Source organism: Ochotona princeps, chromosome 19 (genome assembly GCF_030435755.1).
Source record: "Ochotona princeps isolate mOchPri1 chromosome 19, mOchPri1.hap1, whole genome shotgun sequence".
Taxonomy (NCBI): domain Eukaryota; kingdom Metazoa; phylum Chordata; class Mammalia; order Lagomorpha; family Ochotonidae; genus Ochotona; species Ochotona princeps.
In genome coordinates, this window is record NC_080850.1 from 25,778,574 (window position 1) to 25,791,148 (window position 12,575).

General features: G+C 44.6%; 1 protein-coding gene across 17 annotated transcripts in view; it reads left to right on the forward strand.

Moving 5' to 3' along the window:
* PPP2R2B (protein phosphatase 2 regulatory subunit Bbeta) overlaps positions 1–12,575 on the forward strand; it is a 299,602-nt gene that overhangs the window by 32,093 nt on the left and 254,934 nt on the right. For 4 of the 17 annotated variants that reach the window (XM_058677679.1, XM_058677686.1, XM_058677680.1 and 1 more), the window contains exons 1-2: positions 3,849–3,975; positions 9,060–9,253. The exons of 5 other annotated variants lie outside the window; for them this stretch is intronic. Coding sequence is in view for 6 of the 12 variants with exons in the window: in XM_058677676.1 (XP_058533659.1) it covers positions 9,184–9,253 (70 nt within the window). In the remaining 6 variants the exon portion in view is untranslated. Of the gene's footprint in view, positions 1–3,848; positions 3,976–9,059; positions 9,254–12,575 lie in introns of those variants that run through there. 8 more of the 17 variants (XM_058677673.1, XM_058677672.1, XM_058677674.1 and 5 more) reach the window with 4 other exon arrangements.

Here is a 12,575-nt window from a genome sequence, read left to right on the forward strand (position 1 = left end):
GCATTTCTGTAAAATACTTATCATTAGGCACATGCAGTTACTAAGCTCTGGAAAAATAATCTTTTTAAAAGAGTTTTAAATTTTTATTGGAAAAGCAGATATACAGAGAGAGGAGAGACAGAGAAGAAGATCTTCCATCCTTTGATTTACTCCTCAAGTGGCTGTAACGGCCAGAGCTGAGCCAATCTGAAGCTAGGAGCCCAGAGCCTCTTCCTGGTCTCCCATGCGGGTGCAGGGTCCCAAGGCTTTGGGCCATCCTCAACTGCTTTCCCAGGCCACAAGTAGGGAGCTGGATGGGAAGTGGAGCTGCCAGGATTAGAAGCAGTAAATATATATATATATATATCACAAATAATTCCACTGATTATATGTTTTTTAAAGATTTATTATCTATTATTTTTATTGGAAAGTCAGATGTACATAGAGGAGGAGAGACAGAGAGGAAGATACTCCATCTGATGATTCACTTCCCAAGTGACTGCAACAGCCAGTGCTATGCCGATCCGAAGTCAGGAGCCAGGAACCTCCTCTGGGTGTCCCACGCAGGTGCAGGGTCCCAAGTTTTTGGGGCGTCCTCAACTGCTTTCCCAAGCCACAAGCAGGGAGCTGGATGGGAAGTGTGGAGCTGACAGGATTAGAACCAGTGCCCATATGGGATCCTGGCATGTTCAGAGCGGGGACTTTAGCCGCTATGCCACAGCGCCGGGCCCTAGATTTATTTTATTTTTATTACAAGTCAGATATACAGAGATGAGGAGAGACAGAGAAGAAGTTCTTCTGTCCTATGATTCACTCCCCAAGTGAGCACAACGGCCAGTACTGTGCCGATCCGGAGCCAGGAGCCAGGAACTTCTTCCAAGTCTCCCACACGGGTACGGGGTCCCAAGGCTTTGGGCTGTCCTTGGCTGTCTTCCCAGGCCACAAGCAGGGAGCTGGATGGGAAGTGTGGCTGCCAGAATTAGAAGCAGCAACCTTGTGGGATCCTGGTGCGTGCGATGAGAGGACCTTAGCCGCCTGGCCACGCTGCCGGGCCTTCCACTGATTATATGTTAAAATTATCTTTTGGATCAAGTAAAATATCCTTAACTTTATTTTCAAAAGATTTTATTTCTTAAAATTAATTTCATCTGCTGGGCTTTGTTTTTTAATAGTCTCATTTGACAGCCACAAAACTTACAATTGCAGATGTGGCTAACACTGTATTTCCATTGAACGGTGTTCTATGCATTCTGATCACAAGTCAATTTTTAAAAAATAGTTGTTTACTTTGAAAGTCAGAGTTACAGAGAGAGTTATAAGATTAAGCCAAGCTGAATCTGGGAGCCGGGAGGTTCCTCTTGGTCTCCCAGGTGGGTGGCAGGGGCCCAAAGCTTTGGGCCATCCTTTGCTGCTTTCCCAGGCCATTAGTAGGGAGCTGGACCAGAAGCAGAGCAGCTGAGACATAAATTGTGTCTATTGGGGTGCTGATGGTGCAGGTAGCAGCTTTCCAGTTATGCTGGCCCCCACAAAAACATTTTAATATCTGTATTTTTCAACTCCAGGGAATGAAGAAAATTATTTGATCTTTGTAACATAGGATCTCATCTTAAAGTAGTTCATGGCGCTAAAAATATTCTTCTTATGCAAAATGTTGCATGTTGTAAATTTTCTTTGACAAAGAATATGAAAAAAAGACCACGAAAAAATATGCACATCCAGTGCCATACATATATTTTTAAGTAAAATATGAAAGCAGTTGTTTTATTTCATCATTTTTTAACATAACATCAACATCTATCCTTGTCATCAGGTTCTTTTAAGATTTTTTGCACTACTATACTCAGACATACAGCATACTCTCCAAGGAGTAACAGTAGCGATTTCTTTATTTTCATCTGCACAACAGATTTTACAGAGAAAAAGGAGAGATATGAAGAGAAGGCCTTCCATCGTCTGCTTTATTCCATAAATGGCCACAAAGGCCAGAGCTGAGTTAATTTGAAGCCAGGAGCCAGCAGCTGCTTCCAGGTCTCCCATGTGGGTACAGGATCCCCAGGACTTGGGCCATGCTCTGCTACATTCCTAGGCCATTAGCCGAGAAATTGATTGCAAGTGGAGCATCTGGACACAAAGCAGAGCCCATCTAGGATGCTGGCACCACAGGGTGGAAGACTAACGTGCGTGCCACCATGCTAACCTCATGATTTTTAATCTTTAATAACAGCCTTACTGAGGTATGACTCACATGCTATAAAATTCACCCCTTTGAAAGTATGCGATGCAGTGATTTACATTAGAGTCAGTGTTGTGTGACTATTGCCCCCATCTAATCTTAGAACAGGTTTTCCATCTTAAAAAGCAAAATCTTTTAGCAGTCTCTCCCATTCCCCAACTCCACAGTCAGCTCTAGCAGCTGTAAATCTACGTTCTGTGTCCGTGGTCCTGCCTGTTCTGAACACTGCAAATGAATGGTGCCATCCAGTGTGTGGGCTTTTGTGTGCAGCTTCTATCACTTAGCATAAGGCTTTTCAAGTTTCCTCCATGTTGTAGCATGCATCACTACTTCATTTCTTTGTATAGACGAGTAATGTTCTCTTGGCTGGATAAATGAAATTCTGGTTAGCTGTTTTTCCAGTTAATGGACATTGGATTGTTTCTGGTTTTTTTGGTTTTGTTTTGTTTTGTTTTGTTTTTTTGCCTTAGAAGACATGTTTAAAAGTATCTTTGCTATAAACACGGGTTTCCCATTCTCTTGAGTATACAGATAGAAGTAAAGTTTCTGGGTTGAGTGTTAACTCCAACATTGCAAGAAATGTCAGACTATATGACTGCACTATGTTGTCTTAGAAGCAGTACGTGAAGGTTTAGTTTCTCCACAACCTTGCCCATACTATGGTAATGAGTTTTTTCAGAGAGAGAATATTTATCTCTAAGAAGGACAAATCGGAATCTAGTGATGGTTGCTTTGGGAAAAAACCTCCATGGCCTTCTGTTTGCACTTCTGCCTAGCCCAACACAAGCATGCACACTGCTTGTGTGTGTGCAGAGCACAACAGCTGTGAAGAGAATGGGCCTGAGAGACATTGTGATTGAGAGCCAGGCTCTGTTTTGCTGGACTTTGGGTGTATCTTTACCTCCATCCACCTCAGTAAAATGGAACTGTTAATAGTATTTACCTGATAGGGGCTGGTGTTTTAGAATTAAATGAGGTAAGGCTAACAAAGCCCTTTGTATAATGCCTGGTACATATTAAATGCTTAGTTAGCCGTTATTCTTGCATCAATGGCTCAATAATTTTCTGTTGAATGAACATGTTTAATTTGCCTAATCGATCCATTATGTTGGACATCTGAATTGTTTCTGACTTTTGTGTATATTTACATTGTTCTGAAAAATGGCTAAGTTTTTGCACATTTATAATTATTTTCTTAGGACAAAAGCTGTAAGGTGTTATTTCCTGATGTATTTTCTTAATTTGAAAGACTTTTTTAGTAAATACTTTTAAGTCACACTGAAATTTTATTTTTGAGCAGTAGAATCCATCACTAGGCAAAAGCCATGCAGTGCTGCTTAACCAGGAAACCCTTGCCTGGTCCTAACAAATCAAAACCATCTTACACAGCGTGAATTTAACTCTCTAACCACTGAATGAAAAAGTACAAGAGGATGTTTTTCTCTCATATCTGGACTCTCCTTTTCTTCCATGGCATTAAAATCTTAACTAGACAAGTGAAAGATCATTCCGTGAAATCAGACTGAACGTCTTTGTTTTGCATTTAGTCAAATCAAGGACAAGAATAAGTGAAGTTTGGACAGTACAAAGAACGCTTTCTTGAGAGTAGGCATGACCTCACGTTCCTTACATTGTCAGGTCTAGGAGCCTTCTAGGAGCAATCACTCCCAAGTCTACCATGGTCATCCCACAACCTGCCTTGAAGGGATCAGACAAGGGCATCAGAGTTCCTCTGATGGATGCGGGAAAGCTTCCTGACCAAGGTAGGCTTTTCAGAGACATTCAACGCTGTGGCAGAATGTCATTGGATGGAAGACGGTCTGGGACTGACTTGAATTTGGGTTAGTATGGAAAAATGAGAGGGTCGTGTAAAAGGTACATCAGTGAGTTACATGTTGCTATTGATCTGCTGGTGAAGACTGGGTTCTCAAAAATAAAATCACCCTGACTTACACATCTTTAAAAAATTTCCGTAAGGGAAATATTTCCTGCTAGGAAGGATTTCAGATTTGATGCTCTTACCATAAGGCAGAGCTGGAAAGAGATGAGCACAATTGGCAAAGTCAGTTCTAAAATGCAGGTACAACCCACCCTTATGTGTTTTCCTAAGTGTCTGTACTTGAATAATTGAGAGAACATCATTTCACTCAATAAAATGAGTTGATAGTCTAGAGTCTAGTGCGGATAAAACACTTTGGAGGCAAGAGGTTTTTTTTCTGTTTGCTTTTTAAAATTAATGTATTATTCCATGATACAGTTCCATAGGCTCCAGAATTTCACTCTTGGTGACCAGTGATCCTGCACACCCAGGATGTGAAAACCCAGTGGGGACTATCCTGATTCTTTTATCTGGACAGGACTTTCTGGTTTATGAAAAGATTTTTTTGTAAGATGGTAAAATTTCATGCATCCAGTCTCTAGTTGCTCTATACGTCAGATCACCAGGTGGTAAAACTTGGGTCTGTGGTCACTAGTCCCCAGGGAGGAGATCTCCATGCAGCCCCATGAAGATGATGAACCTGTCTCAAAGTGAGGCATGGTTCTGGCCAAGCCTGGACTAAGCACTTTCTGTGCGTTGTTCCCTAAAGGGTCACCCAACAACCCTTTGAATTGTCCACTATTGTCCTCCTCCAGTTTGCCAATACAGAGACTCCAAGATGGTCAATGACTTACCAAAGGTTAGAAAATTTATAAATGCTGGAGTCCTGCCACAAATCATGATAGCCTAACACCTGAAGTCTATATTAATCTTCAGATTGGCTTAGGTCAAATGTTTTAATAAAATGACATATTTCACATGCTACTTCACCAGGATGCATAAAAACGTTCCAGTCTAGAAAACTCTAGACTGACATGGTTGGAGGGGTGGTGCACCTAAGGAAATGGGTCCATAACATGAATGTCCACGTGCTATCCTGCTGAACTGGATGACTTAAGAAGGCTGTGTTTTTGTAACTGACCCTTTCTGTGTAAAACCTAAGCCTGAATTAGATCATCCTTTTAGAAAGTCCTTTTGTAGCCTGTACCCCCCCTTATATAATTGCAAAATGAACACTAAGTGTCGTGGTACCAGAGGCTAACCATGCATTAATGTGCTGATATTGAATCTCCAGTCGTAGCTTGGTTTCTGACTGGTAGTTTCTTCAGTATTTGTTACATGTTGATGATGGTGTAGAAAACACTCAACACAAAGTAATCACAATAGTCTTTCCAGCATCTCCTCTCTATAATGATGAGGTTCAGTATTGTTATTTGTCCTAATTTGTAGTTAAAAACACCAAGATTTAGGGAGAATGTATACATGCTCAGGTTATCACATTAGTCTAGTACATGAATAATTTATACAATATCACCTTGCGTAATATCAGTCATAGCATTTAACATTTTTAATTTGTTCATTGGGGAGCAGAGTGGGGGCACTGTATGGCTCAGTGGTTAAGATTTTTCTTGAGGGCCTGGTGCGATTGTGTAGTGGTTAAGGTCCTCTCATTGCACGTGCTGGGATCCCATATGATTGCCAGTTCTAATCCTGGTGACCCCACTTCCTATCCAGCTCCCTGCTTGTGGCCTGGGAAAGCAGTCAAGGATGGGCCAAAGCTTTGGGACCCTGCCACCCGCGTGGGAGACCTGGAGGAGCTACTGGCTCCTAGTTTCGGATTGGCACAGCTCCAGCCATTGCGGTCACTTGGGGAGTGAATCATCGGACAGAGGATCTTCCTCTTTGTCTCTCCTCCTCTCTGTATATTTGCCTTTCCAATAGAAATAAATAAATCTTAAAAAAAAAAAAAGATTCTAGTTGAGTACCTGCATCACGTACCGAGTTTGAGTCCCAGCTTCTCCACTTCTGATCAGACTTATTACTACTGATTCATAGTCTGGAAGGAACCAAGTGGTGGTTCCAGGTACCTGGGTTCCTGATACCCGCATAGCAGAGCTTGATTTGGTGCTGAGCTCCTGGCTTTGACCCTCCCAGGCATGGTTATTGCAAACATTGGGGGAGAAAAGTGGTGTGTGGAAATTATTTCTTGCTCTCCTCCTACCCTATCCTTCAATTAAAAGTCAAAATAACTTTTTGGTTTTTGTTGTGTTTTTAAATAAGCTCATGTTACTAATATCAGATGGTAATTTTTAAGTTATATGAAGGAAGATGCTCTGTTTTGCCTAAGTGCTCTGAAACCCTTACACTTTGTGCCAAGAACCATTCTTGGCATATATTGAATATTACACTTTTGGTGTGTATACATATAGGAATTAACAGGAACAATTATTTCAGTAGGAAAAATGGTTCTGAGCTAAAAAAATTTCAAGCGCACAACAGCTGTTTTGGTGGAAATCTTAATAAAAGTAGAGCTTTAAAACTTAAATATCACTAAACAAATGCAATGGTTGATTCAGTCTTTCAAGAAATATGTATCTTCATCCAGCATCTACTAAGTGCCAGGCACTCAGTGTGGAAATGGTTGATAATAGCAAGTAGACAAATGTCATGCAATGTGGTATGTCATGAAGAAGAGAAAAACAGTAGAGGCAACATGATCATAGGCAAGAGACTAGTGTATGGAAGAGGAATGTGCAACGCAGAAATGCTGAAAACCTCTAGAAGGAACACGATAATCCTAGGGGAACAGAAAGCAGGCCCTTGAGTTCTGAGCAGTGGTTTACACAACCCTCTTGTAACCACAATACTGCATACCAGTCTTCACCTGTCATTGTAATTCACAAGTGTCTACGACTTTACCATCAGCTGATACTAAAATGAAATCCATTGGAAGAGTAACTTCCTCCCTCCAAAAAAGTGTTATTAAGGAACTATTCTATTCTCTTCTCTTCTCCCGGAACTATGCATGAAATGGAGTTAACGCCACTTTCCACCTGCCAGGTTCCATTCTTCAAGGAAGCGGAACGGCAATTCCCAGCCTCACTTAAGGGCTTGTTTTCCTTTTTTCTAAATTTTTTTGAACTTCAGATACTTTGTAAATTGTGTTAGCTGAAGCATTGTATGTATATAATTAACTCACAGGTCCCTCTGGGCTCGTCCTGCTAAACTCATGGAGCTTAACTGAGCAAGACATTTGCTGATGTCTTTCTACAGTGACACCCATTGAAATGAGTACCTTTTCCAAGAAAAAACTGGCAAGATCTGTTTTCCAAATTGGCTTTCTATAGCTTTGGTTTGACTTTTATTTCCAAATCGGTTTTCTGGTGGCTTTAGTTATTTCATTGTATGATTTGGGTTGTTTAACAATAACTGTCATTGTTTCGAATGTGTAAATTTACAGTTTGGGGAAACATGGATGGGGAAGGAAATTTTTCTTGCAGTTAATGTTGGAAGGCAGGTGTCTCTCTCTCTCCCTCCCTCCGTCCTTGCTTCCCTCCCTTCCTCATTCCCTCCCTCCCTTCCTGCCTCCTTCCTTCCCCTCACTAACTGGGTCCTTAGCATCCCCTCCAGGTAGCAGAGCCTCTTTGGGGCATTTGGCTTGCTTTTGTTTTCATGAGTTTTCCATGTTGGGAGGGAATGGAACTGTTCCAGCAGGATGTAACAGAGGGACCGCAGCAGTTTCTCAAAAAAAGAAAGTTGAGGACAGCAGCCTTTTCAGATTATGTTGAACAGATGTGCAACTCAGTCCTGTTCTTCCCTCTGTCTGTGTAAACAGGTGTTTCTGAACACCAACCTGCTGCTATTCTCAGACGCTGTGACCGTGCTTGCAATGGGGAGGCACATGGGATCCAAGAGGCAAAGTTCTCGGCCCCTGCCCCCCATTTTGTTCCTAGCCCAGAGGACTTGGACCAGACAATGGTAGCTCAGCCTTCTACTCTTGGCATCCATTTCTGAGACTGGAAGCCTCAGGCCTCAGTCTTTAACTTGCTCGGCAGATTGCATGTACTGCAGAGGAATGAGCCAAAGAACCTGGATGCAAACTACCCTCGTCTCCAAAGAAACCTACTTCTTACTGTTTCAAAGTCCAGGTGCCCTGAGAAAGGCATTGAGTCCAGGGGTTCTGGGTGGCAGCACAGGCGCTACCCTAGGCATCCTCGAAGAAGGGAAATTTGTTGAGAAGAGCACTTCTGTGCTCTCAGCGTGAACCTGCAAGCTCGCTGTTTGCCACTCAGGTGCTGGTTGGCGGCTGCATGCGCCTCACTGCAGCAGAGAGCCGCCGCAGCCTCAGCCTGGGCCACCGCCACTGCTACGGAAGAGTCCCTGGGCTGCTGACGCGGTTGGGAGGAGCCTCGCCTTTAATGCACCAGCCGCCTCCAGCCTCCTGCAGCAGCGGTGGAAGCAGCAGCAGCAGCAGCAGCTGCTGCGAGTGCGCGTGTGTGGGTGTGAGGGTGAGTGCGCTGGCCACAGCGCCCTACCCAGCTCCCTGCCGACTTCTCCAGCCCCCCCGCCCGCTGGAGCTGCCCTCCCGTGGGACCTGCACCCTCATCCCAGCCAGGCAAGCCCGAATCCCGCCCCTGTCATCTCGCCACTGCAGCTCGGGTCCGGAAAGGCACCATTTTGTCGCGGCTGCCTGTTCTCCCAAGGGGAGGAGGGATTAAAAAAAAATTTTTTTTCTCATTTTGGAGCGGCTGCCAAGGAGGGGAACCTGTTGGGCATCTCCCCATCCCCGCTTGTGAGCGCCTTCTGGGCAGGCGGAAGGGACCAGACCCCCCTCGGGGCCAGCACATCTTGGCACCCGGAGGCAGCAGAGGCAAGCGCAGCAGCATCCTCGCTGGGAATTGGAGCCGGAGTGAGCGCACCACGCGGGAGGAGCCGCCGCAGCCTCGGAGCACCCAGTGGAGGAGGTGACAGCTCCACTGCCGGGTTTTTATTTTTTTTCTTCTCTCCGCCTCCCCGTCTCCTCCTCAGGCTCGGACCATGGTGCAGTCCCACTGGCTCCCCTGCCCCCCTCTCCTGTGAGACTGGCTGCGGGGAGGGATCATGGATACTTGTCTGCCGGCTTCTGGTCCCCACGCAAGTAAGCCTGCTGTCAATGGAGGAGGACATTGATACCCGCAAAATCAACAACAGTTTCCTGCGAGACCACAGCTATGCGACCGAAGGTAAAGCCAGCCCCGACACATTCCGCCGCTGGCGCCGGGCACAAGTTGCGGGTCGCGGGATTCCACCGGCCGCCAGACGTGCGGTGGCCCGGACTGCTGCTCGCCCCGGGGCTGTGGCGGGGGCTGGGCTCGCAGGGGTTCCGCTGGTGGTGCGCCTAGCACCCATCTGGGCACCTCAAGGTGGGCCCAGCGTTCAGCAGCAGGTGGACCCAGCACCCCCCTCCTTCCTTCCCCAGCTTTTCAGGGTGGGGCTCCCTACCTAATGATGCCACTGAGAGGCCGATGGACCCTCTTCTAAGATGCTTGCCTGGGTCTTGTGGGGTGGAAAAGCAAACGGAAGGGAGGGGACCCAGAAGGGACTTTGGTGTACCCCTCCCTGAACGAAAGGATGCTGTGTCCCTTGGTGGTTTCTGGCAGGGCACGGTTTCATTTCCTGCCCATTCATCCCTCTGGCCGGCCAGGTTACCTGCTCAGACAATCAAAACCCTCCAAAGGCCCTTTGCAAAAGGGCATGCCGCGTCTCCCCTCGAAGTGCATTCACCAGAAATCAAGGTGGCTGGGGAAAATAGTGTTCCGGCAGCGAGCGAATGAGGCTAACACGTGGGGAGAGCGACGCGATCCGTGGGGCCTTTAAAAATCACCATTATGAATTCTGCAGCAGTAGTTTCTGCTGAATCAACAGCCAGCAGAGAGCAAAAGGGTTCAGCAGGCTGAGCTTTGCCAAGAGGTGAAATTTCTCTCTCTCTCTCTCTCTCTCTCTCTCTCTCTCTCTCTCTCTCTCTCTCTCTTCTCTCTCTCTCTCTCAGCTTGTTCTGACATCAGCCCAAGTGCTGTGCAGGCTGCAAAGACAAGCCAGCAGGTGGAATCTTTCTTCCTTTTGTGTGTGAATAGAGAGTGGAGCAGGGTTGTTTCTTTTCTTTCAAATGCCTAAACTTTTGCATTTTTGCTTTCATTTTCTGCCTATGGGTTGCGTCTTCGGCTACTCATCTGAAGTGTCTCCTTGTCACATTGTAACGTGCATGTGAGATCATGTGTGTGGAAATGCTTTAGGAGACTTGTGAGACATGTTAAGAATATTGGTATTATTTTTGGATGCTAAATTTCGTGTGATATGGAAGCACATCAAAAGGCAACTGGGGAGATGTGGGAAGGAGGGACAAGACCGCGTGCTCTGAAAGAAGTGAAAATACACAGTTTGGGCACAAATGGCATCTTCTATGAACATCCCTGGAAGTTTTCGGTGAAAGAGTGCTGTTGAAAATGTAGTCTCTCTCCATCGTGGTTGTTGGAGAGCATCAAGTCCCATGTATCCGTGGCATTGGGCCAAGCAGAGATGAAGGCTTAGAGAGGGTTTAAAGATGTGTAACCCCACCCCACCCCACCCCAGCACCATACTTTAACTGATTCTTGTATTTGCACGATGACAACGTGATTGTAAATCATTCTTCCTCTGTCTTTTGTCACTGACTCAGTGACTATGTAGTGTACGATGACTATATCTATGTAAGAGAAGATGACCCTAGGTCTACTGGCTTTGCAAGGAACGTTTCTTTCTGTTTATGTCCACAAAAAGAAAAAGGAAAAAAAGAAAACAAGCAAGAGCGTTCTCAGTGTTTTCTGCTTTGTTATCTTGCTGAGGGCAAAGGAAACTAGCTGAGAAGATGGCCAATTTAAGGTTAAGTGAATAGGAATATCCTTTGTAGAGTGAGAAAATCAAGTGACGGTGACATTCCTTGCTGCTTTCAGGGTCCTGGATACCACCCTTGCTCCTGTCTTTTGGCATTTTTGTAAATTTTGATTCTGGATAGAATGTCTGGCTCATCAAGTCATTAAGGAGGAGTGAGTATATAGCAGTGAGTTTTTCTAAACGTGTGGTGTGTGAGAATCTCTTTCTTTGATCTCAGTGAAGTTATGGAAAGAATCAAAAGAAAAGGAAAACTTCAATGAAATAAATACCAAAAGTTGGGTAGGGCAGAAAGCTCCCTCTGGTCTTGATCTGGTGTTTTTAGGGAATGTTCATGTAATCATGCTGACCAAAAGGGAAGGAGCCCCTCTTCTGATGGACACACCTTAGGGGGTACCAGGACACCTTGAAAGAACCCCAGCTGCTAGTATTCTTTGTTACCATTCTCTTCACAGGGGGCTTGTTCTCCAAAGTTCTCTCCCCCCTTATTGAGTTAACCCTCCTTACTGGACAGTTAGCCTCCAGTTACTTCCTGTCACAGATCCTGCTTTTTTGTCTCCTTTCGTATTTCTGTATTTTCCTCCTGCGGGCTCAGACATTGCAGGATTTTTTTTTTGTTTTCGTCCCAAATCATCTCCACATTTACCTCTGAATTTTGCTTCCCTTTGCTGAGATGCTTTCACACTGCAGTAGTCTATTTAAAGCCGAAAGATTTCTGCTGTGTAGTTAGTGTGAAGGACTCTAAGCTCAATTTGCATTGTAAGTGGTAGCTGCAGGCAAGTTCATCCAGCTAAGAGCAGTGCAAACGCTAAAGGACACTTTTTACCTAAGCTTTGTGTGCAGGGGCGCTCTCTAGAAAGAATACATGATGTACACTTATTAAAGACATTTTCAGTGACTCCGTGGAAATTATGAACATTAAACCTACTGTGCTCTCTTTCCTTTTCCCATCCTGATTCCCTTTCCAAAGTTAATGTTTTGGGGTATGTTGTCTTCCAAGCACTGTTCTGAGCTCTTCCTGTGTAATGTTTTACTATCTTCAAATCCTGCTAAGTGGATTGCTGTCATTTTCATTTTCAAATGCACTTAAGGCTCTTGGATGTAACTAGTCTGCCAAGGTCGTATATCCAGGGAGAAACTCAGTCTTCATGTTCAGGATTCTGTCTGAAATTCCTGTTCTACCCCGTTTCACCTGCTTCTCTTAGGAGAATGATCACCACGGTTTTAGCTTTGAGTTGTTTCCTGCTGTAGTAAAATTCTTTGCAGGAATAATTTTAGAGAGTATGGAGTTAAGTATGAGGAAAGGCACCCGAAGGGATTGGATTGACTATAAAAATAAAGTCAATGCAAAAAGTTTGATTGGCATTTCCGGATATGGAATTCCAGGTTTTCTAACTCTCTCTGATCTATATTTGGGCTTCTTCCTGTATTTTTAGGTTTCTGTTAGTGCCAACTGAAATTGTATCTCCATTACAGCAGTCTGTGAGTTTTCTAGATTAATCTTGCTTAGTTTCAAATGTGGCCACAGACAGACTATGCAGTATGGGTAGAGTGTTTTAAAATAACTGCTCTGTTGTCAGCTTCCCTAGCTGTAAAATGGGAACAACAGTAGCACATGTGCCTTTCAGCTGGTATTAT